Consider the following 26,489-nt stretch of genomic DNA (forward strand, 5'->3'; position numbering starts at 1 on the left):
CGGGCGGGGCGCGTTAGCATCTTAAAGGGGATTAGAGCGGGGTTTAAATTGGAGCGAAATTCCAAAATCGTCCCCTAAGACATCTTTAAAAACACACTCGCAGCAAGCAAATTCTTCGGGGTTTTTTCCCTGAAATACTTCCACTTACAGGTACATCGAAGCCCACAACGGGCTGGGTTTAAGCGCAGCCGTTTTCAGAAGAAAAACCGATTTTAATAAATACCCAGCCCCCACCGAGGTCTTGTCATTAGGACAGCAAACTGTTTACCTGTGCTGTGCACTTTATATGCATTTTGAATTACACTTTATTAAATAATATGGTAATATATTGTTTTATGTGGTGTGCGTGATATATGCATTGTGGCTACACCATGGTCCGGACAGAGATTGTTTCATTTGTGGACAATCAGCCAGATAGTCATAGTCATACTTTATTAATCTCGGGGGAAATTGGTTTTCATTACAGTTGCTCCATAAATAATAAATAGTAATAGAACCATAAATAGTTAAATAGTAATATGTAAATTATGAAATAAGTCCAGGACCAGCCTATTGGCTCAGGGTGTCTGCCCCTCCAAGGGAGGAGTTGTAAAGTTTGATGGCCACAGGCAGGAATGACTTCCTATGACGCTCTGTGTTGCATCTCGGTGGAATGAGTCTCTGGCTGAATATACTTCTGTGCCCACCCAGTACATTATGTAGTGGATGGGAGACATTGACCAAGATGGCATGCAACTTAGACAGCATCTTCTTTTCAGACACCACCGTGAGAGAGTCCAGTTCCATCCCCACAACATCACTGGCCTTACGAATGAGTTTGTTGATTCTGTTGGTGTCTGCCACCCTCAGCCTGCTGCCCCAGCACACAACAGCAAACATGATAGCACTGGCCACCACAGACTCGTAGAACATCCTCAGCATCGTCCGGCAGCTGTTAAAGGACCTCAGTCTCCTCAGGAAATAGAGACGGCTCTGACCCTTCTTGTAGATGACAATAAGCTTGAACTTGAAGATACAGAACTTCTAAATCACTCATTTAAAATCTCCCATTTCGATGTAAAAAAGTAAGTTCTGATCCCAACTACTGCAGGCAACATGTGTGTGTGTGTGTGACTATGGACGTATATGCGATCAGACGTTAAGCAGTGCACACCTGTAATAAGGATACACCTTATGCTTTTATTTCTTTTAGGGACCACAACATATTAGGGAGGCTAAGCGCAGGGAAGGCTGCTCAAGTATTTCGCAGTCCTTTTCAGCAGAAAACCAAAGTCTGACAGAGAAGGTCACTAGAGCTGAGGTGTACTTTACATCTTTCATTGTTGAGCATAACCTGCCATTCCAGATGTGTAAGCACACAGGCAAGCTATTAAGGAAAATGTTTCCTGATTCAGAAATAGCAAAAAACTATGCCTGCTCGTCAACCAAGACAGCAGCTATTGTGAACATGGCACATTAAGACAGAATTCAGAAGTCAGCTGTCTCACAAAACACTTGTGAATCTAATGTCTTGCAAAGTTAACAAATTTATTGAGACAGACTGCTGTGAGGTTGAGACCTCCGTGAAGGAGGTTGAGACCTCCCTGAAATGAGTTTTTGCAGGGTGGGGTGTCTGTTTACCTTAATGCTGGAATTTACAATAAAATAAATATAGAACGCATTGTTCCTGAATACTTACATTCATTTCACAAATTCTGGTAATTTCATCTGAAATGGTAAATAATAAATATTTTGCTTTTGAGTGTAATATTTATTATTTACTGAGCAGACATGATGCAATCTTCAGTAGCAGAGACAGCAGCAAGTCACTGTCCCACATCTGTGAAACAGCTTGTGGCCAAAAAAGCCTATCTGCACTTTGCTCAGTTCCTCCAACACTATAAGCAGCCTTAATGGAATAGCAATAGTATCCAGCTGAGTAGAAATTGGCCAATTTTAGCTTAAATTGGTTGTAAAAACTGCAATATAAGCAGCTTGCGAACAAGTGCAATTTGTCTATTTAGCTCCTTTTGAGGAATGCATCAAGCAAATGAGAATAAACTCAAGGTTGCTCATTATTGTCAAGGCTCAGAATAAGGTCACTGAGTGTGTGATGGCTCTCAGAACTATCCCATCGATCCTGAATCCCCAAAGAATTTCTCTTAAATGATTCTCTCTATGGTGTGCATCAATGCCCCCAATTTTCCTGCCATACACTTACACAAGAAACCAGAACACTGGGGGAAACTCACAAGGTTATAGTGAAAAAGTGCAGACTCTATATGGAAAGCACCGAGTTCAGGATTTGAACCCAGATCACTGGAGCTGTTCACGTGCATGTTAGTGCAATACATTGAATGGTAGAATTTCATAGCTGAAATTTATTCTTTTAACAAATGTGCTGAATGTGCCATCAGGAAGGAGGTACAGAAGCCTGAAGGCACATAATAGTCAGTGATTCAGGAACAGCTTCTTCCCCTCTGCCGTCAATTTCTAAATGGACATTGAACCTTTGAACACTACCTCACTTCTTTTAAATTATTATTTCTGTTTTTTCACTCTTTTAATTTAACTATTTAATGTGGATATACTTACTGTAATTCATTTACTTTTTTCTATATTTATCATGTATTTCATTGTACTGCTGCCGCTAAGTTAACATTCAACAACATATGCCGGTGATATTAAACTTGATTCTGATCGTGATATAATTGGGGAAAATGTGCCTAATTTTAGTGCTTCGGCAGTAGACTAAGTCAGGTAATAGTGTCTAATAAAAGCAATAGAAAGGTGTTGCACTGATGCAGCATGAGTTATCTTTCTGACAAATTGAGATGGTAGGCAGAGTGAAGGAGCTTTTCCTTACAACTAAACTCAGGAAAACTGACATGCAACTTCAACCATTTCTCCACAATAGAGGCGAGATGAAAAAGAAAGCAGCGGGTTATTGGAATGTTAACCGTTCACTGGTCATAAGCACATGACGAGATCTGATTGCAATCATAATTATATTATGCATGGTTCCTTACTTAACTGGGTCATCAAAATTTATATCAACGTGCCCTGTAGATATCTAATTAAACCAAGGCTCTGTAAGATTTTGCCCTAAGCATCTGACTGATGTGTTTCCAACATTTCAAAGGCACTTACTTGACTGAAAAGTATTTTCTAATATCCTGAAGTCATGAAAGACATTTTAAAAATATAAATTATGTTTTGTAATGAAGCACCTTTCTATTCTTAACATTCATCCTACCATATTGCATTCAAGGGGCATATATTTAAATTAGTTTTACAAAATATAGCAGGGAACCAGTTACCTAACCAGCATTTGAAATGTTCGTACAGAGTTGTTAATGCAGTGACTATTGAAAATAGTTGTAACATTATCAGAAGCCTTTCACAAAATGCAGAAATTAAAATTGGAAGATTCAATAAGGTTACTTTTTTTTTCCTAGGTTATTCTGGACCTCGAAGAGGAGAAACGAAGACATGCCCAGGACACAGCCGAAGGTGACGACGTGACTTATATGCTGGAGAAAGAACGCGAGCGACTCACACAACAGGTATAAAGAATTTTGCCCATTTTTTTCCTTTGAGCCAGTGGAATAGATCAATCCTGTTTTAGTTCTGAGAACAAAAACTTTTTTTTAAATTTTGTGTGCAGCTGAACCAGTAATTCAAATTAGTTTGTTCCCAGTCATTGGGACCAACCTATTAATAACACTTCAGAAAGAGAATTGTAAGAGTGTCTTGTATGGCCCATGTATAAAATATTCCAGAAAATTCAGTAATTGTTCATCAAGTGAGACAGAATCGGTGAGAAAAGACTCATTTCACCTTTCAGGATGATGACCATCTGTCAGATGGGGAAGGAATGGAGGGAAGCAATAAAAAACGGTCTGCTTCCCAAGGCAAATAACATGGGCGTAGGTTCTCAACAAGCAATGTACCTGTATCATAGTGTACTTATACAAATGACGCAGGAGGCCATTTGATCATCACATTCATTCCCACTCTATATAGAACAATCCCACTAGTACTATCCCCTCTCCCCTTACTTCTCAGTACCAGTGCAACTTGGCGTCTTTCATACATGTCCAATAGCTGCCCCACTCATTATGTGTATATTTATCCCATTTGCCTAGACTCAAGGGAAACTCAAAGTAGCCAGTTAACTTTTAAGCACATCTTTATGGACAGGCAGAAAACAGAGCATCTACAAACGATAAGAGCTGCACAGTACCAGAGGGAGCATGCAAATTCCTTGCATACAGCATCTGAAGTCAGGATGGAATTCGCGTAACTGCATCCTGTGCTGTGGTTCTGCATTGATTCACACTTAGATTACAATCTGTAATAGAGCAGGAGAAATGAAAGGAGGAGAAGTGCTTAAAATAGTGAAGGAGTGTAGTAGTGGGATTTAAATTTTTTTTAAACTGTGGCTGGGAGAAGCAGAAATAATATCTGAAATTACTGAAGGAAATACCATGAACTCTGAATCAGAAATAATACTGGAAATGTTAATCACTTTGAAATTATTGAGATTTCTGTCTAGCCGGGATGTTGTAATATGCCTATCCAAAAATGAAGTTCTGTACCTTGAACTTATATTATGTTTAAATGAGCAATTGTGGAGGGTAAGGTCAGTGTGATAGTGGGAGGGAGAGTTAAACTTGATGACAGGGTGGCCCATAAAGTCATATTCTGGTGCAGCAATTTACTAGCAATAGGTGAAAGATTATGTCACCATCCTATTTAGATAACTAAAATCTCCATTCGACCAATCTTTGCATGTCTAATGTCTAAACCAAATTGTAATTCAATCTTGAAAATTGAAGGTACTTCAGGCACAGGAGTTTCAACAAGTAGAAAGAAAAACACCATACAGCTTGACTTCGTGCATTATATAGTATTTTCAATATAGAAAACTATCTCAAGACTTTTCTAGTGAGGTACTGGAAGATAAATTGACATTAAGCCCAAGAAGAATTTGAAAAGTGACCACTATCATTTTGCAGGAACCAGTAGCTATCGGAAGAGTCTAGAGGGTAAGGGTGAGAAAACTTCTTAAAAAAAAAAAATAACATGTCATATTTAACCAACATTAGGGAGTGTGACCTAGACATTATTATCAAATACTTACAAATAATATTTTAATATATTTTTCGTGGCCGTATGTGTGCTTGCTATCTTGAATGTGCTGCGTGCCTTATGCCGTGTATGTTTTGCACCTTGCCCCAGAGGAGCGTTGTTTTGTTCAGCTGTATTCATGTATGGTTGAATGCTAATTAAACTTGGATTTGATTTGATTCAGTGCTGCTGTGAGCACATTTGACTGGTTTCTGCACCATCCCATCATACATCTTCACAGTGCTGTGATTTGGCTTCATGGAGCTGCTGCCACAGTGGCTCCGATGGCACATGCTCCATTCCACTACAGTTAGCCATTTGCCTCAATCCAATTGGGGAATGCTGTAGTAATGACAGCCAAGTTCTGTTGGAAAATCGTGACGAAAGTGCTGGTGTTGTTCCCTGTAAATGAGAGCAACTTCCATAATTCTGTACGTGTGAGTGGAAATCCTCAAGCTGCAGTGAGCTGTTTCTGTTGTTTTTCTTAACTAGGCTCTTGCTGAAACTCTCAAGTTCAATGATAATAAATTGCTGCAAGTTCCTTCCCTATGGTGCTGAATACACACAAAAAATAAACCAACCCACATCAGCAAAAGCAGAAGTTTTGAAGAAGGAGATTGTCGTGTAGGCTGGAGTATAGCAACAGAGTTTTGGATGATCTTAAGGAAAAGTAGAACAGAGAAAGTATAAGAGCTTAAACAGCTCGAATAGCTTGATAGGGATACAAGTTTCAGGGTGAAAGACTACAATATTATGGGGCAGAAGTAGATAGTAGTTTAGGATTTAAAAAGTCTGTCTCCGTTTAGAGTTGATTTGAAGGTCAAAAGTTTAAAACATTGGTAATGCAGTGTAAAGAAACATCATTATTTTTGTGTCTATGGTTGTAACTGGGATTTGTGGCTATCATAGCAGCCCATTGTGTTGTTAGTTATTCATTGGCTTTATTGTATGGTTAGAAAACACCTTGCATCATATTCCATTTGCAGTAGGGAGTAGCCCATTGTATTGCACGTATACAGCTACCAGCTGTATGACACAGCACTAATAGAAGAAATAAAAGCATAGACTATTTTCTACGTGGAGAGAAAATTCAAAAATCTGAAGTGCAAAGACTTGGGACTTCTCGTGCAGGATTCCCAAAAGACTAATTTGCAGGCTGAATAGGCGGCGAGGGTAAATGCAATGTTAGCATTCACTTTGAGAGGACTGGAATATAAAAGCAAGGCTGCAGTGTTGAACAACACACACAAAATGCTGGAGGAACTCAGCAGGCCAGGCAGCATCTATGGAAACGCTGTAGGCCAAGACCCTTCATCAGGATTGGAAAGGAAGAGGGAAGGAGTGGGACTAAGAAGGTGGAGGGAAGTGGAGGAAAAAGTACAAGGTGACACCAGGAGAGGGGGATGGGTGAAGTAAAAAGCTGGGAAGTTGATTGGTGAAAGAGACAAATGACTGGAGAAGGGAGAATCTGATAGGGGTGGATTTCCCAGTGGCCATCCATTTCCATTCTACTTCCCATTCCCATTCTGACATATTAGTCTATGACATCATCTACTGCCATGATGAGCCACACTCAGGTTGGACTGCAACACCTTTTATTCCGTCTGAGTAGCCTCCAACCTGATTGATATCTCGAACTACAGGTAATTGACCTCCCTCCTCTCCTTCACCATTCCCCATTCCTGTTTCACTCTCATGCCTTCTCTTCTTACCTGTCCATCACCTCTCTCTGGTGCGCCTCCCCCTTCCCTTTCTTAAACGGTCTTCTGTCCTCTCTTACCCTTTGTGCCATGAGGAGATATCTGGTGGCCCTGTCCAAGTCACTGCCACATTTCTGGGATTCTCCCTCCTCCGCCTACGATGGACCTTTCCGATACTTTGTCCTCCGCCAGATCCACACTTTCAACCACCAGTTCTTTGCCTTTCTCGCATCCATCAAGGATCGGAATGTCACCCATCTTCAGACCGCAGATCCCGCAATCTCCAGCTCTGGCAGCCCACGATCCCTGCTGCTTCCTGCTTGGACGCAGTACTATTGGATGATCCCAGATTACGAATCTTTTTGAATCCATCCCCAGCCCCGACAGCTCTGGGCACCTCCATATCGGTGACACTACCATCACCAACGCCAGTTCCAATGATCCTGAGCGGATTCAGAACCTGGATTCCACTGCCATCAGTGGCAGTTCCGATGACCCCAGACACCTTCAAACTGTTAATTGCATGACTGCTAACTCCAGCTGCAGCCTGGACCTTGACCGATAGCACTTCCACAGCGGGTCTTTACACTCTGCCACTGGAACCCCTGCCTTCCCTTTCCCTACCACCACTGCAATCCCGTGTCGCTCAGATCCCTCCACCAGCTCTACCGCCTCTGAGGCAGAACATTCTGTCCTCAATAAGGGCCTCACCTTTGTCCCCCTGTACCCACACCTCAATGAGTTCTGCACCCGTCATGACACTGAGCTCTTCTTCTCTGTGCCTACTTCTTTAGCAAGGACTCTCCACCCCGCACCGATGATACCTTCTCCTATCTTCAACCCTCCTTCTCTTCCTAGACACCCCTCTCTCTGGTCTCGTGGTTTCTCTGCATCATTTTGTCGCTAACTGCTGACGAGACATCAACCGTCTCGACTTTAGCACGCTTCTTCCAATTCCAATCTCACCCCTTCTGAATGTGCTGTTCTCCACTCTCTCCACACTTGTAATATTGTTATTCCCTTCTCTCATTTCCTCCGTCTCAGCCTCATCTGCTCCTTAGATGAGGCTTTTCATTCCAGAACAACTGAGATGCCCTCCTTCTTCAAAGAAAGGGGCTTCCCTTCCTCCACCATCAATGCTGCCCTCACCCAACATAGATTGGGGGATCGCTTTGTCAAGCACCTTCATTCCTTCTGCTACAAAAAGCAGGATTTACTTCCCATTCCCATTATGACATGTCAGTCCATGGCCTCCTCTGCTGCCAGGATGAGGCCACACTCAGATTGGAGGAGTAACATCTTATATTCTGTCTTGGTAGTCTCCAACCTGATAGCATGAACATCAAATTCTCAAGCTTCTTGTAATTGACCCCCCCCTTCACCATTCCCCATTCCTGTTTCCTACTTTCCTTCCCTGCCCATCACCTCCTTCTGGTGCTCCTTCCCCTTCCATTTCTTCCATGGTCTTCTGCCCTCTCCTATCAGATTCCTCCTTCTCCAGCCCTTTTATCTTTTTCACCAATCAACTTCTCAGCTCTTTACTTCACCCCTCCCCCCGCCTTCTTAGTCTGATTCCTTCCCCCTTTCTTTCCAGTCCTGATGAAGGCTCTTGGCCCGAAACATCAACTGTTGACTCTTTTCTATAGGTGCTGCATGACCTACTGAGATCCCCCAGCATTTTGTGTGTGTGTTGCTTTGGATTTCCGGCATCTGCAGATTTTCTCATGATGTAATATTGAGGCTTTACAAAGCACTGTTGAGGCCTCACTTGGAGTATCTTGAACAGTTTTAGGCCCCTTAGCTAAGAAAAGATGTGCTGAAACCAGAGAGGGGTCAAAGCAGATTCACAAAAATGGTCACAGGATTGAGAAATATTATATGAGGAGTGTTTGATAGTTCTGGGCCTGTATTCACTTGGAATTCAGAAGAGTGGGGTGGGATGGGAATCTCATTGAGACCTATTGAATGTTGAAAGGCCTCAGAAGAATGGATGTGAAGAGGATGTTTCCTGCAGTTGGGGGACACAGCCTCAGAATAGAGGGAGTCCATTTAGAACAGCAATGAGGAGGAATTTCTTTATCTAGTGAGTGGTGAATCTGCAGAATTCATTCCTACAGGTGGCCATGGAAGCCAAGTCACTGGGTATATTTAAGGCAGATGTTGACAGATCCTTGATTAGTAAGGGCATGAAGAGATACAGGGAGAAGCCAGGAGACTGGGGCTGCAGGAGAAATGGATCAGCCATGATGAAATGATGGAGCAGACTTGATGGCCAAGTGACCTAATTCTGCTTCTACATCTTACGATCTGATTATACATGTAATGGAATCATATGCCTGGTTGGAAAAACTTGTATGGTCCAGCAAGACAGCCAGAAATAGAAAATAAAATATGGCTGAGTGAAGTCCATGAAACCTAAGCTTTTCACTATTTTTCATAATTTCAGCAAAGTAACAATGTGCCCTAAATAACTGGAATTGTTTCTGTCATTCTGGAAATGATCAAGTTTCTGTTTTTAAAAAACTGCCATCATTCAACATCCACTACAAATTTGACTAGGCTATGAGAAAGCAATGACTCTTCAGGGGAAAAAATCTTTTTATTTTATTATTAACCATTTCTGTACTTTTTTTTTTAATACATTCTGTCAAGACTTATGGTTTTATCTCCAAATAAGTCAATCAGACTAAATCTTGTCTTGGAAACCTCAGTCTTAAGACTGTGCTGCTGGAAAGTGTGTTGACCTAACAAGTTCAAGTTTATTAACCTTCAGACATTGACATGAATACTGCCAAATGAAACAACCATTCTCTAACACAATACAGGTTTCCCCCGTTATCCAAAGGTAGAGCGTTCCTATGAAACAGTTCATAAGCCAGAATGTCGTAAAGTGAATAAGCAATTACCATTTATTAATATGGGAAAATTTTTTGAGCGTTCCCAGACCCAAAAAATAACGTACAAAATTATGCCAAATAACACATAAAACCTAAAATAGCAGCAACATATAGTAAAAGCAGGAACGATATGATAAATACACAGCCTATATAAAGTAGAAATACTTTTCTGCAGCACTGTCTAGTGCAGCGAAAATCTCACGACAGCACTCTGCAGAAACACTCTCCAGTAACCTTTAAGCTATGAAGCTGCAAAATCATACCAAATAACACAGCCTATATAAAGTAGAAATAATGTATGTACAGTGTAGTTTCACTTACCGGTATCAGGAAGACTCCAATAAATTGCAATTTCGTCACAGTTAAGCACTTGCTTATATGAATAACCACCTTCTTTAATTATTTTCTTCAGTTCTGCTGGGAACTTTTCGGCAGCTTCGGTATCAGCCGAAGCACTCTCTCCGGTAAATGTTAAACTATGAAGCTGCCCTCGCTTCGAAACCAATCAAACCACCCATGACTACCTTTAAATTCCACTTTTGCAACACTTTCATCACCATCGTCCAGTGCTTTCTGTTTCAGCTTATTAAAAAGGCTGACTGATTTCTCCTGTATAAGAAAATTTAACAGAACCCACGCTTTGTACACCCATCAATCCACACAAGCAATAGACCTTCCATTTTATCCATTATTGGATGCCGACTAAAAGAGACCACTTTGCTACGAGCAGAACCAATAGCAACATCGGCAGCTTTCAAAATTCTTTCTCTCTGCGTATAAATAGTGCAAATGGTGGACACAGGCAAGTTCAACACACGGACAATGTCCTTACTTCATTCACCACGATCAAAACGCTTAATTATGTCTAGTTTTATGCTAAGTGTAACACCCTTACGAGCTCTTTTAGGCTTTTCCGATACCTTAGAACTCATCTTGCTAACGGATGCAAAAAATAAATCGAGATAAAGCACGTGTTTAAGCAATGGCGGCTAGAATGCAGTTCCGGATGAGGAGCTTAGCTTTTCGAGCGCGTGCTGACTTTTATCACGCGCTGCCTTTTTTCGTAACGGTGAAAACACCTTCTGTTAGCGAAAACAGATAACTAACGTAGGCCTTTCGTAACAGCGAGGTGTCGTAAAGCGAACGTTCTGAAAACGGGGCCACCTGTACATATAACTCACACACAACACAAGGTAATGTTACAACATATAAATTAACAATTAATGAAATATTTCCAGAAGATTGATATTTAGCATGAGGTGCAATTACGACACAAACTTGTCCTGAGAAATTAATTTTTGTTAGGCATCATTCTGGTTGCTTTCATTTCCATATTTTCCCATGTATGCAAATCCTTTACCAATATAGGAACTAAAATAGGATATAATACTCCTTGGGGCTGTATCAAAATTTTATATAGTCAAGCTGTATTCCTCACTTAAACTGGATGTTCTTTGCAATTCTGCATAAAATTTAACCTGCTTTCTTTACAGCCTGCTTACATAATGTGCACTTTGAATTAATGAACAACAGTGAATCTCACACTTTGTGAAATTAATGCATTCCTTGCAAGGAAAAGTAAAACAAAAAGTTGAAGGACAGTTCACTGAAGGCCACACTTTCACATTACTAATTAGATGTTGAAGTGAATGTGCAGAAGCCCAACAGTCTGCCTAGTCATTTGCCTTATCAATATGTATATGATACTTGATGAAAAGTTAAAGAGTATATCAGCAGCAGGCAAGTTGGACCCTTGTGCTGGCTCTGCCATTCTGTAACATCATAGCAGATCTTGTACCTCTATCCCTCTTTCATACTGTAACCCATTTCCTTCATTCCCTTGATATCCAACCACCTATCCATCTTTCTTAAATAAACTCAATGGCTCAGCCACCACAGCAGTAAAGATTTGCAAAGAATCACTGTCCTCTAGATTTAAACTCGAGATAGGTTGCCTGTGTAGAATACAGACAGGAAGTATGTGTGTGAGGCCGATGTTCTGTACTGGGTGTCGGATGTGGGAAGTCCGGGAGACTCCCAACCTCCCAGACGGCCACACCTGTGCCAAGTGCGTCGAACTGCAGTTCCTTAGGGAACTGGAAATGCAGCTCGATAACCTTCATCTGGTCAGGGAGAGTGAGGAGGTGATAGAGAGGAGCTATAGACAAGGCATCACACTGGTCCCTCGGGAGACAGATAAGTGGGTAACAGGAGAGGGAAGGGCAAGAAGCAGATACTAGAGAGTACCCCTGTGGCTGTCCCCCTTAACAATAAGTATTCCTGTTTGAGTACCGTTCGGGGGACAGCCTACCTGGGGGAGGCAACAGTTGACACGCTTCTGGCACAGAGTCTGGCCCTGTGGTTCAGAAGGGTAGGGAAAGGAAGAGGATGGCAGCAGTGATAGGGAACTCTATAGTTAGAGGGTCAGACAGGCGATTCTATGTACGCAGGAAAGAAACACAAATGGTAGTTTGCCTCCCAGGTGCCAGGGTCCAGGATGTTTCTGATCGCATCCACGATATCCTGAAGTGGGAAGGAAGAAGTCAAGGAGGGATTGTCTATTGAGTCTCTGTGGGTGGAAGTTAGGAACAGGAAGGGGTCAATAACTCTATTGGGTGTTTTTTCTAGACCACCCAATATTAACAGAGACAATGAGGAGCATATAAGGAGACAGATTCTGGAAAGGTGTAATATGTACCAGAGGTCGTGATACATATTGGTACCAATGACATAGGTAGGAAAAGGGAGGAGGTCCTGAAAGCGGACTACAGGGAGTTAGGAAGGAAGTTGAGAAGCAGGACCTCAAAATTAGTAATCTCGGGATTACTGCCTGTGCCACGTGACAGTGAGTATAGGAATAGAATGAGGTGGAGGATAAATGCATAGCTGACAGATTGGAGCAGGGGGCAGGGATCAGATTTCTGGATCATTGGGACCTCTTTTGGGGCTGGGGTGACCTGAACAAAAAGGACGGGTTGCACTTGAATCCCAGGGAGACCATTATCCTGGCAGGGAGGTTTGCTAAGGCTATCGGGGAGAGTTTAAACTAGGATTGCTGGGGGGTGGGAACCAAACTGAAGAGACGGTGGAAGGGGTGGTTGGCTCCCAAATGGAGAAAGCTTATAGGCAGTGCAAGAGGGAAGATAGGCAGGTGATAGAGAAGGGATGCGCTCAGACCGATGGTTTGAGATGTGTCTATTTTAATGCAAGGAGTATTATGAACAAAGCAGATGAGCTTAGAGCGTGGGTCAGTGCTTGGAGCTGTGACGTTGTGGCCATTACAGAGACATGGATGGTTCAGAGGCAGGAATGGTTACTTAGAGTGGCAGGCTTTAGAGGTTTCAGAAATTACAGGGAGGGAGGCAAAAGAGATAAGGGCGTGGCACTGCTGATCAGAGATAGTGTCGCGGCTGCAAAAAAAGAGGAAGTCATGGAGGGATTGTCTATTGAGTCTCTGTGGGTAGAAGTTAGGAACAGGAAGGGGTCAATAACTCTATTGGGTGTTTCATTTTATAGACCACCCAATAATAACCGGGACATCGAGGAGCATATAGGGAGACAGATTCTGAAAGGTGTAATAATAATAGGGTTGTCATGGTGGGAGATTTTAATTTCCCAAATTTTGATTGGCATCTCCCTAGAGCAAGGGCTTTAGATGGGTTGGAGTTTGTTAGGTGTGTTCAGGAAGCTTTCTTGACACGATATGTAGATAAGCCCACAAGAGGAGAGGCTATACTTGATCTGATATTGGGAATTGATCGTGGTCAGATGTCAGATCTGTCAGTGGGAGAGCATTTTGGAGATAGTGATCACAATTCTATCTCCTTTACCAGAGCATTGGAGAGGAATAGGAACAGACAAGTTAGGAAAGCGTTTAATTGGAGTAAGGGGAAATATGAGGCTATCAGGCAGGAACTTGGAAGTATAAATTGAGAACAGATGTTCTCAGGGAAATGTATGGAAGAAATGTGGCAAATGTTCAAGGGACATTTGCGTGGAGTTCTGCATAGGTACGTTCCAATGAGACGGAAAGGATGGTAAGGTACAGGAACGGTGGTATACAAAGGCTGTTGTAAATCTAGTCAAGAAGAAAAGAAAAGCTTACAAAATGTTCAAAAAACTAGGCAGTGACAGAGATCTAAAAGATTATAAGGCTAGCAGGAAGGAGCTTAAGAATGAAATTAGGAGAGCCAGAAGGGGCCATGAGAAGACATTGGCAGAGAGGATTAAGGAAAACACCAAGGCATTCTACAAGTATGTGAAGAGCAAGAGGATAAGACGTGAGAGAAGAGAACCAATCAAACGTGACAGTGGAAAAGTGTGTATGGAATCGGAGGAGACAGCAGAGGTACTTAATGAATACTTTGCTTCAGTATTCACTTCGGAAAAGGACCTTGGCGATTGTAGGGATGACTTACAGCAGACTGAAAAGCTTGAGCATATAGATATTAAGAAAGAGGATGTGCTGGAGCTTTTGGAAAGCATCAAGTTGGATAAGTCACCGGGACCAGATGAGATGTACCCCAGGCTATTGTGGGAGGCGAGGGAGGAGATTGCAGAGCCTCTGGCGATGATCTTTGAATCATCAATGGGGACGGAAGAGGTTCCGAAGGATTGGAGGGTTGCGGATGTTGTTCCCTCATTCAAGAAAGGGAGTAGAGATAGCCCAGGAAATTATAGACCAGTAAGTCTTACTTCAGTGATTGGTAAGTTGATGGAAAAGATCCTGAAAGGCATGATTTATGAACATATGGAGAGCCATAATAAGGTAAGGAATAGTCAGCATGGCTATTGGCAGGTCAAAGGCAGGTCGTTTCTTTCGAGCCTGATTGAATTTTTTGGGGATGTGAATAAACACATTGAAGGTAGAGCAGTAGCTATAGTGTATATGGATTTCAGCAAGGCATTTGACAAGGTACCCCATGCAAGGCTTATTGAGAAAGTAAGGAGGCATGGGATCCAAGAGGACATTGCTTTGTGGATTCAGAATTGGCTTCCCGCAGAAGGCAAAGATTGGTTGTAGATGGGTCATATTCTGCATGGAGGTTGATGACCAGGGGTGTGCCTCAGGGATCTGTTCTGGGACCCTGCTCTTCATGATTTTTATAAATGATCTGGATGAAGTGGGAGGATGGGTTAATAAATTTTCTGATGACACAAAGGTTGGAGGTGTTGTGGATAGTGTAGAGGGCTGTCAGAGGTTACAGTGGGATATCAATAGGATGCAAAACTGGGCTGAGAAGTGGCAGGTGGAGCTCAACCCAGGTAAGTGTGAGGTGGTTCATTTTGATAGGTCAAATATTTGACAGAATATGGTATCAATGGTAAGACTCTTGGCAGTGTGGAGGATCAGAGGGACCTTAGGGTCCAAGTCCATAGGACACTCAAAGCTGCTACACAGGTTGACTCTGTCGTTAAGAAAGCATATGATGCATTGGCCTTCATCAACCATGGGATTGAGTTCAGGAGCCGGGTGGGGGGGAGTGTGGGTTGGTTAATATTACAACTATATAGGACCCTGATCAGACCCCACTTGGAGTACAGTTCTGGTCGCCTCACTACAGGAAGGCTGTGGAAGGCATAGAAAGGGTGCAGAGGAAATTTACAAGGATGTTGCTTGGATTGGGGAGCATGCCTTATGAAAACAGGTTGAGTGAACTTGGCCTTTTCTCCTGGGAGCGACGGAGGATGAGAGGTGACCTGATAGAGGTGTATAAGATGATGAGAGGCATTGATTGTGTGGATAGTCAGAGTTTTTTTTCCCCAGGGCTGAAATGGCTAACATGAGAGGGCACAGTTTTAAGGTGCTTGGAAGTAGATACAGAGGAGATGTCAGGGGTAAGTTTTTTACGCAGAGTGGTGAGTGTGTGGAGTTGGCTGGAGGCGAATATGATAGGGTCTTTTAAGAGACTCCTGGACGGGTACATGGAGCTTAGAAAACTCGAGGGCTATGGGTAACCCTAGGTAATTTCTAAAGTAAGGACATGTTTGGCACAGCATTGTGGGCTGAAGGGCCTGTATTGTGCTGTAGGTTTTTCTATGTTTCAGTAGGATCACCACCCATTTCACTCTATTGCACTGTCTCTGCCAAGTAGATCCTTTGGGTCGTCATAGCTAAACCATAGGACACCGGAGCAGAATTAGGCCATTCAGCCCATCGAGTGCTGCATCATATAATAGCAGTAAAAGTGCAGAGATCTCGAAAAAGCACTTCAACTAAAAGGATGGCTACATTATAATAAACAGCTTGTGCTTTTGTTCAAAATAAACAAATTCTCTTGAAGGAAACATATTTCTAAGAGACAATCTTTTAACTAAAAGCCCTGGATATTTACTGTTTGAATTTTAAATCAATCTCATGAACCTGATTTGAATAGTTTTTGATCTCAATGGTTGCTATGTGACCAGAACTCTGATTCATGCTTTTATTGTTTTGTTGCTTTCCTTGTTCTGATAACATTGTGGGCATGCTATTTTGGCGCCAGAATGTGTGGTGACACTTACCCCCATCCTCAGCATAGTTTTAGGTTGTGATGGTTGTTTAACGTAAATGACACATTTCATTGTGCTCCTATGCACATGTGATAAATAAAAGAATCTCAATCTCTAGGAAACTGTGGCAAAAAAAAATGTTCATGGAAGAATGCACCTGCTGGTATGGTGGAGGCACACAGTCTGCACCCTCAACGACTTGCATTCTTGTGGTGGGTGTGATGATTTCTTTTTCTCCTGGTTCTCATTAATAATGGATCAGTTTCCATATTGAAGTTTAGTTTCCATAAAGATTTTATTTATATTTTTAACTATGAAGACAGATTTTTTTAGTTAAGTAATACACAGTTTGAGGGAAGTGCAAAAGAACAACGGGGGAACCTGACGAAGTTTTAAAAATATTTAGGGAAATGCAGTGAGATGTATATCAATGATCTTTGTGCAACCTAGAACTGAGCTTCTGCCCCTGTGCCACATGACTGATGTTTCCTGTCTCAAGTATATAAGTTAGCCTGATTGTATGGTGTATGGACATAGCACATTATCACACATACACTCTTTTGTCGCTTGATTAAGATCAATATTCAATTTAGGATTATGATATACAGTTGTGTTTTCAAACAATGGCAGGTATCCTTGGCAATAGATCATGAATAAGCCATCTATGAAACAGACTTGAGAGTTTATAAAAGAAAAAAGGTACGGTCTCCATTTTTAGCAATGCATACTTTATTATTATCCTAAACTATTACTCCAGTTTTTCCTGCCCCTCATTTTATTTGATTTCTAGCGTTTTAACCTGCCTTTGAAATAGGTTGAATGAAAAAAATGCAGCATTGGAGCGTGGCAGTTAGCGTAACACTTCACAGTGTCAGCAGTGGGAAGATTGAGTTTCAGATCTTGCCACTGTCTATAGGAAGTTTGTGTGTTCTCCCCATGACCATGTGGTTTCCTTTAGGTGCTCTGGTTTGGTATGTATGCTATGTTGGCACTGGAAGCATGGTACCCCTAGCATATTCTTGAATTGTGTTGGATGTTGAATCAAAAAACACATTTCCCTAAATGTTTTGATGTACATGTGACAAATAAAGCTAAACTTTAATTTTAAAGGTACAACTGTGACCTGCTTATCCTATATTTTACACCTTAGTCTTGTGATAAGTAGCAGAAAAGCCACGTCACTTCAATTACCTATAGACGAAAATCTTCACAATGGGGAAAATATAGGTTGTAGTAAAATAAATTTGTTTTTCTCTTTCTTCCCCAAAATGCATCTGTGTAGCTGGAGTTTGAAAAGTCGCAGGTGAAGAAGGTGGAAAAGGAGCAGAAGAAGGTGTCCACGCAGTTGGAGGAAGAGCGATCGCGGCACAAGCAGCTGACCACAGTGTTGGTGAAAGAATGCAAAAAAGCAACTAACAAGTCAGCAGAGGAAATGCAGAAAGCTGCAGAGCTAAAATTAAAGCTTGAGAAAGAGCTGGAAAGGAGCTGCAAATTGGAAGAAGAGTTGACCATTGAGAAGAGACGGGCCTTGCAGAAGGAAGCCCAAATGGAGAAGCAGCTCTTTGAATTTGACACTGAGAAGGAGCAGCTGAGAGCTAAGCTAAACCGCGAAGAAAACCAAACACGTGCTCTCAATGAAGAAGTGGAACATTTAAAAAAAATCATTGCAGAACTTAAAAGTGGAGCAGGAACCTCAATGAAAACAACAGGGAATGAAGCAGGCTCATCAGTAGGGACTGGGTCTAATAAAAGTAAATTATGCCAAGTAGATCTTCCATATGTGGAAGTGACAAGCAGAAGTGATACAAAACCAGGACATTGCACATCACCTAAAATGCCAGTGTTTGTTCCACATCTAAACGGGCACTGTGCGACACTTGCATTTAATAACAACGACGATCAGTCAACTGATGACAATGAAACGGATGGCATTTACGCAAATGAGAACAAGCCTGTTTCTCCCACTCCGGATCATGTCAGTGAAAATGGAGCTGCCACAGTGACCGCGATCTATGCTCCACATTTCACTGGTTCTCCAAACAACACCGTAAACTCGTCGGCTGCCTCTTCAGTATCTTCCTCCCCATGCTCATCCCCTGTGTTGACAAAACGACTGATTGGTTCAGCTAGCCCCACGACCAGCTTTCAGTCCTCCTACCAAGCTGGGCTAAATCAAAGGTTTCATGCTGCTCGATTTAAGTTCCAAGCACAGGCAGAGCAAGATCAACAGACTGGTGTTCTACAGAGTCCTCCCCCAAGGGATCTGTCGCCCACTACCTTGGACAGTTCAGCTGCCAAACAGTTGGCTCGTAATACTGTGACCCAAGTCCTTTCTAGGTTTACAAGTCAGACGAATACCCTCAAAACTACAAATAATTCCCCGTTTGGTACTGACTATCGGCAGCTGGGCACTTCAACAAAAGCTCCAATCAGTGATGCCAATCATTCACCAAACAGTAGCAAAGTCTCTAGTCCTCAGAGTCCACTGGTACCTTGTATAAGATCGCCAACGACATCAAGGGTGGATCGAGGCAATCCACCACCCATTCCTCCTAAAAAGCCCGGCCTTGCACAGTCTCCAGCTTCACCACACCCACTGGGGAGAACGTCAGCGGATGGTGGACCAACGCAAATCGGGCTTGCTTCTAAAAATGAGTCAAGTACCCCCAGCTCTGTGCAACCACAGCGTTTCTTTAACTGGCGAGAAACAGGGAATCATGAGGATGTCTCATCAAAATCGTCTTTGGACCATGGTGCAGTGATGGGCTCAGCGGATGGTACTGAGGCTGCAGTTTGTGTTGCACCACTACCCAATGAACCAAACCCTACAGCCTCCATAAAGCTCTCAGCCGTTTCTGTGGATGGTTGTAACACCACGGTGGACCTTCCAAACACTTGTGGCATGGATAACAGTTTGATCACACCATCCAATAAAGAGATTGATATACTTCTACCAACCAGTAGTTAAACTGTGTAGAAACCAGATGTGAGTTGATGCTTTTTTTCACTCCTTCCAGATAATTGGAGTTTTGTAATAACAATTTATTATTTATAGCACATTTTGTATTTATACAATATCCACTTTGCTCTGCATTTTACAAACTTTAGCAGTTAGTGTTTTATATTTACCTTTTTAGTCTTGGTATCAATAACATTAATTTATGGGTTAAATGGGAAAAATTAACTAAATGTATAAAAATTCAGAAGCTCCCATTTAATAAAAGACTTTTCAGTACATTATTACCAGTCATCAATTAATGGATGGAATCACTGAATGCTCCCCAAAATGTTTTGAAGTTCCTTCGGGGTGTTTTGTCCATTCACCATAACCATGGCTTTTATTGGTATTCACTAATGTAATTTTATAATCATGAAAAGTACATTGTGAAACTAAAATGGGAAGAGATTTAAAAAGGGAATGAAAACTCTATAATTTGCAAATCTGGTTAGGTTCATTTTGCAGCCCAAGCCAGCCTTTATGTAAGGGATGATAATGGTACTGGGAAATCCAACAGGAATTTCACAGAAAACTGCAAACAATTTTCTGATGGTCACTTTGGTTCTTATAATGTTAAATGTGGGTAGTGGGTAGAAGATAGTGGATCTGAGAAACATAAGTTTGCTTACTTCCTTGTCACATAACTAAAATAATTTACCCTTCATTATTGTTTTGCTTTGATGGTGGTGGTAGTAATTAAGAACTGTTTTTGCTCCTGCAATGAGTGCATTTAAAACCTTTAAATGTAATATCTCTTCAGTGAAGACTTCAGTTAAACTATATATATTTAATTATTTTATTAGTTATCTAACTGATCCTGGGAGTGTTAGCAAAGGTTGCTGGTGATGTTTTTTTTCATCTGGATGCTAAACTACTAGAATAGACCTGTGATTGATGTTTTAAATGCTGTATTCCTCTGGTTTGATTCATTAATTGCCAAGGATCTGTATATCATATCAGAGGGAGTTCGAGTACTTTAACAACAGATTCAAATGTTTCTTCGATTTGTAAGTAGCACAGCCAAAGGGATTGCACAGTGTTCTGTTTTACATCCATTAGTTAAGTGTCATTAAACTTTATTCAAAGTCAGTTCAACTACTTGTGGTATTCAGGGGCAGTCAAATTTTGAGCAACTACGTACTGTAATAATATCTTTATAATTTCCAGAGGCTTGTTTAAATGCTCAGTTTAGCTAGAAATATGCAATGAGGAGAGGAAATCTATGGTGTGCACAAGGCATACACAACATCAAGTACAAGAAGATGGTACAATTTTTTTAAACTGAGCCTATAAACCGATGTTCTCCCCAGTGGGTGTGGTGTGTTTTTTTTAGGTTTTTTTTCCTTCCAACACCCCACAATGAGAATCTCATTGTACACATTCATATGACTAAAATGGCAACACAGATTTATTGCTGGATCTCTACCACAACAATGAAGCTGGAGTTTTATCAGACTGTCCAATGGTTTGGGAAAATGGCTTTGCTTACTTACATGCCACCTGCCCCCCATCTCCCTACACAAATAGATTAGTCTTCCACCATGATAGGCATTAACATAGACAAATCAGAATTTAAATAACTTCAAAATCTGATAAAGTATTAATTTTAGTCATCTAAATGACAGATTAAAAATTGTATGTTCGATTGGCAGCAGTCATTTTAAACACAGTTTTGTAAACTGCAGGATAGATATGATCCACTGAGGAGATCCAGTGAGAAATTGTACTAAATTTGTATCACAGTCTGTGTTCTTTTTTTTTACCACCTGTTTCTAAGCATCAGGGTAAATTGGTGCGACTACTAGAATGGAAAATTTGAAAATTGTTTAGCATCTTTTTGCACCTTGGATCTATAGCTCAAAGGTCTTCAGGTGAGTTGAATTGCCTTAAAATGTGGTAAATGTTATTTAGGTGCAAGTGATGGCCATTTTGTACATAGTAGGAATCACAGAGCAATAAGTGAAATCCTCCGTTAGCATTTTTAGATATAATATTTCTTTTAATACTCAGTATTTTAAAGGCTACAAAGACTGTGCACTTGAGACTCTCAAAAGGCTCACTCAGCCATTTAAACTCTGAAATAAAGGGCCTTCAATTGCCATTCTTGCCCAGTCCTTGATTAAACCTTGGGAATGAATCATTTCTATGAATTAGAAAGCTACCTTTGGTATTTCTGATGCCCTTAGAGTTTGATCTTACTAGATTAGGAGGTAGTAACTTTGAAACGTTACGTTTCCAAAAAAAAGCAAGTTCCTAAAATGTCTGAGATTTCTTTGTTTTTTTTTAAATAATCTGTTCTGCAGCAATCAGTAGGCATCGGGAAACTAGCAGTTTGGACCTCAGTAGTATCACCGTCTTGGAAGATGAAATGCAGTTGTGGGAGGACCAGAGTATTCCATGTCATCTCATCCTGCCTGTCTTCTGGCATCAGCTTTTATCAGTTCTAAGAGGCACAACACCCAGCTGAACCAGAACTGTATCTCAACCCTCCTCCAATATTCTCCCTGCCTTGCTTAACAACAGAAGTTCAAAGCTTGTTGGATCACACAAATTCTCAGATAGCCTGCTGACTTCTGGGATGTGTCGATAAATTCATGTGTTTCCATGTAACGGAGGGCACAAAATAAATAATTTAAGACAGTGCTCCATAAGCTGTGAACTAGCTTAACAAAACATTATGATAAGCAATGTGACTTCAGATTGACATGGTTTGCTATGATTGGTTTATTCCAGATCCATGAACATTGCAAATGAACCACTACTGCTTTATAAGAAATTACACATGTTGGTCCCAGTAGGGTATATATCATTGTTACCAAAATGTGATCAACAATTTCGGCAACAGAACAACAGATTATTGCTTCATGAATGGTCAACTTTAAGTTATCAATGTTTTGTGCATTTTTGAAATTCAGTGGCGCTTTTCTAAAATACATTTTATGTTCTTACTTTCTTAAAGCTGCGTGGGCCACCTGATAGGCATAGCGAGAAATGAAATCAGAGAGGTAATATCATTGCGTAGCGTGAATACATCCCAATTAATCCATTTGGCTGTCTTGCACACTGAGTGCTGATCAGTGCCCCCCCAGGACTATTTGCTGTGATTAGGGAAGTTGCAAAGAATGTAGGTGAGGCATTGCCTCATTTAGATATACAGATATTCCATTGACAGTAAATCTGGAACTCCACGAGGTAAACTAATAATAGAACAAAGACAGGTAGGGCAAATGAGGGCCAGTTTCAAGAAGTCCTTTGTACTGAGAGATGATTTTGAAAATGGTTGAGGAACTGTAGACAAATTAACTGCAGAAGGTAAGTACTTATGTCCATATTGGAAAAGTTGACAGTTCTAGTATAATTTTAAGTTTATGGAAGTGCTGAGTAGTAGCTGAAGAATATAGTCAGTATAATACAGCTAACAATACGTATTTATAAGTAAATCATGGAAGTGAGTTGCCGTGGAGAGAAAATTGCAAGCTACTGGAGTAAGGGTTGTGCGGCTTGTGGAAGTTTTTGGAATCATGTTTTAATTGTTTCCTTAATGCCACGGGTGTTTTAAAAATAGTTTTCCTTTGAGGATTTTTGTTTTAAATTTTGCTACCATGCTGTGACAGTGATTTGAAATTACATGATGTAGGTGGTAGAATGGTGGTGGATAGTGATGTAGGATCGGGAGAAATAGGGAATAGTGACTGATAAAGTACAGAGTTTCTTGTTTTCTACAACAAAACTTCACTAAATGATGCTAAATAGTTAAAACCTTGCAGTTATTGACAAACTTTTAATAACAGTAGTGATTTCAATAAATAACAATTATGCAGGTATTAAATTGATAAATGCAACCCAAAAGATGCAAAACATTTTTTTCCCATATTGAAAGTAAACTGGTTTGATAGAAGTTTAGCCCATCCTATTGAATCTGAAATGAGGAGACTTGTCTATTTGTGTTTCATCTTTTCAAATTGGAGGCTTAACTAAGTTTTAGACGCTGTTACTTGTGCTGATTGGAGTCATTTAAAAACAATCAAAATTCATTGTACATTTTGGAGTTTAATGAATGTTCTAGTGGCATTTGTAAAGTTCTGGAATTAATTTCAAATGAATGGTAACTCTTCAGGATACAGAATACATGACATCTTGCAAAAGTTAACATGAACCAGTGAAATTGACCTAATCAATATCTTCAAAAAATCACTGAATTGTTCTTTGGAATGGAATTAATTCATCCAATTAATTAAATCTAACAATGAGAGCGAAACATTGTGGATGGAATGTGGATTCCTTCCATTATCTGTGAAGCAAGTAATTTTATGATTCTTGTTAATCTAATTACTTCTTCAGTATCTTACAATTACAAATTACTCCAAGTTAATTTACAGAAGTTACTCTTAAAATAAATCATTAATTATAATTTTTGATAAGTGGGAAGAGAAATGGTTCTCAATTGAATTAAAAATGAATATTAATTACACTACATCTAAAATCTCTCGTGACAGAGTACTGAGAGCAGGTTAAACCTGCCCGGTTGCTTGAAAGTCTTGTCAAATGCATCCTACTGAAAACACTTAAAAACTTGAATCTTGAAGCAATTGAACTTTTAAAGTTATCTCCCTCCCTCTGCTTTGCCAACTGATGCTTTGTGGAGGTTATTTTAATAATTATTCCTGAGATTGTCAATAATGCTCCATCCTATTCCGCTTCTGACAATACTTCTAAAATTGAGTATGTAAATCTTTTTAAATTGTTAAATATTTTCTTGTTTTACATGTGTCTGTGTGCAGAGACTAAAATAAAATCAAAAGAATTACATTTCGTAAGTTTAAACTACAGTGCAGATGTAATTTTGAATTTCCCACCCCAGAAGCCAGCTTACTTTTCCAAAGTATGTAATTATGAATGCCACTTCTTTAAAAAAATATATACACCACTTTACTGATACTGATACTGAAGGCATTTCTATTGAAGCTTTCCCACTTATTTAGTCTTCTGTCTCAAACTAATTTTCTATTGACACACATACAACAACTCAACTAATGGATGTATGTACCACACACAGATATTTAAGACCAAACAAAAGCCACACCTTGGAAACTGACCTGAAGTGTATCAGAAGCCTTTATTTATGATTAGCTGTTTTATATCTGATCTCTACTGTAAGTGCTGGGGCATTTGTTTTCAGAAAAGCTAAATGCAGTTGCTTTGCTCTGGTAGATCAGAACTACTTCTGCGTTCAGGTGTACACATTTTTTTTGTCTTAATTTACTAAACAATATGTTAAGCATATGGTTTTAAGGAAATAAATTTTGATGCATACAGTATGTATTTTTTGAGATGTGATTAATCTTATTCCATAAAATGTTGTTGCCAAGGTTTATTTTGCCACACCACATGGATCTTCACAATCCAAATATTGATCAATTTCTGCATTTGGAAAATGATATTCAAAAACTCTAGTGTTCTGCATTTCCATTATTGTTTGTGAATAATTAACAGAATGGGAAGCATCCTTTCTGGGTATTGAAAAAAGTGCTGAACTTCACTGATTATCAATAGGTTTCATTCAGGAACCACTAACTTGATTAAGGCGAGGGTGTCTGAACCATGTATAGACCAAGTATACCCTACGTTATTGAATTGATGTCAGCATGATGGAAGTTTCTAATTTTCCCCTGAGGAATCAGTCACCAGCCAGCAATCCTATTGCTCAGTATTTGGAATTGCTTGATAACCACCTACAATAATTTCTGTAATGGGACTTACTCTGAAAGAGATGGCCGGTCTGGGTAATTTGGGGGGATGCTGAATAAACTGTAGTACAACAAGATTCTTAAAAGGGGCTAGAAAAAAACGTGTTGAGGGATAAAGGAAGTGGGGATATTGTCCATTTGAATGGCGATGATAAATCAGTATGTATGTGGCACTTAATATGAATCATTGTGCTTTCTCATCGCATTTGAAGTAAATTGCATTTTAACATTGCTTCCATTTTTATTGTAACACTAATTCACAGTGTAAAATAGTGTAGTGCTTCCATCTCATAATTGCATAATTGATTGGACCAATTAGTATTCTTAGTTTTAAAACATTCATAGCAATATATTTTTAATAATTTATAAGCTATAAAACTGTTTTGATACTGTAGAATTGGTATTTTTTCCAGACTTTCAATGTACTGTGTACCTAAAAATGCATGTAAAGGGGTGATTCCTTTTTGTGCTTCATTTACAAACTTCTAAATCTGAAGCTGCTCTATCTAACAGGATTTTGTTTGTACTGCTGGGATATTTCAACTAATTCAAAGTGCAACTTCTAAGTGCCTTTTGAATCTGCATGTTGTAAATTTTAAAAATGTAAAGGAATTGCATATATTCACAGTTAATGGTAATTACCATTAATAAAACCAGAATTCATACCAAGGAGTCTTGTGTCTTATTTACTTAGTCAACAAAGCATTTAGAGATCAAAATACGAGAGTAATTTGCATACTGGAGATGATCAACAAGCTCTCACTAGTATAAGGTGGATCAAGAATCAACTTTATTCACCAAGCACTGTACATTTACATGTACACTCTGGCCATTTTATTAGGTATTTTCTGTACCTAATAAAATGGCAACTAAGTGTATGTTCATGGTCTTCTGCTGTAGGTCATCCACAGAGATGCTCTTCTGCACACCACTGTGGCAACATGTGGTTATTTGAGTTACTGTCGCCCTCTGGTCAGGTTGAGCCAGTCTGGCCATTCTCTTCTGACCGCTCAAGGCATCTTCACCCACAGAACCACTGCTCACTGGATTTTTTTTTTTTGTTTTTCACACTATTCTCTAAACTCCAGAGACTATTGTGTGTGAAAATACCAGGAGATCAGCTGTTTCTGTGGTACTCAAACCACCCAACAATCATGGTCAAAGTCACTTAGATCAATTTTTTCCCCCATTTCACAATGCGTTTAATAGGGAAATGCACAACTCTGTTTACTGCTTACAACTAACTTCTTTGGGAACACAAAAAAACTGAAGTAATGGCAAGTTAATGGTAGTTAAAGTCATGTGCAGCAAATATATAAAATAAAAATCAGATGCTCCAAAGCTAAAATAAAATCCAAAAATGCTGGAAGCACTCAGTAGGTAAAGCAGAGGGAGAAAGTAAGTTATTTTTAATTTGCAGAGGAGTGGGAAGTTGGATTGAACAAAAGGAATATAATTTATAGAGAGGCCATGGGTGCCAAATGGATAAGTTGTAAAGATTATCTGGTCAATGGGTTAATGGGACCCAGTCAGAGAAAGTGAA

General features: G+C 40.2%; 1 protein-coding gene across 2 annotated transcripts in view; it reads left to right on the top strand.

Annotated features, from left to right (window-relative positions):
- cttnbp2nlb (CTTNBP2 N-terminal like b) overlaps positions 1–25,606 on the top strand; it is an 84,449-nt gene extending 58,843 nt beyond the window's left edge. The window contains exons 4-6 of one of the 2 annotated variants that reach the window (XM_072278737.1): positions 3,438–3,545; positions 17,484–19,187; positions 21,503–25,606. In XM_072278737.1, coding sequence (XP_072134838.1) covers positions 3,438–3,545; positions 17,484–19,169 — 1,794 coding nt within the window. In that variant the 3' untranslated portion in view covers positions 19,170–19,187; positions 21,503–25,606. Of the gene's footprint in view, positions 1–3,437; positions 3,546–17,483 lie in introns of both variants that reach the window. The other variant, XM_072278736.1, reaches the window with a different exon arrangement.
- The last annotated feature ends 883 nt before the right edge of the window (positions 25,607–26,489 follow it).

Source organism: Mobula birostris, chromosome 14, assembly GCF_030028105.1.
Source record: "Mobula birostris isolate sMobBir1 chromosome 14, sMobBir1.hap1, whole genome shotgun sequence".
In the NCBI taxonomy this organism is placed as follows: domain Eukaryota; kingdom Metazoa; phylum Chordata; class Chondrichthyes; order Myliobatiformes; family Myliobatidae; genus Mobula; species Mobula birostris.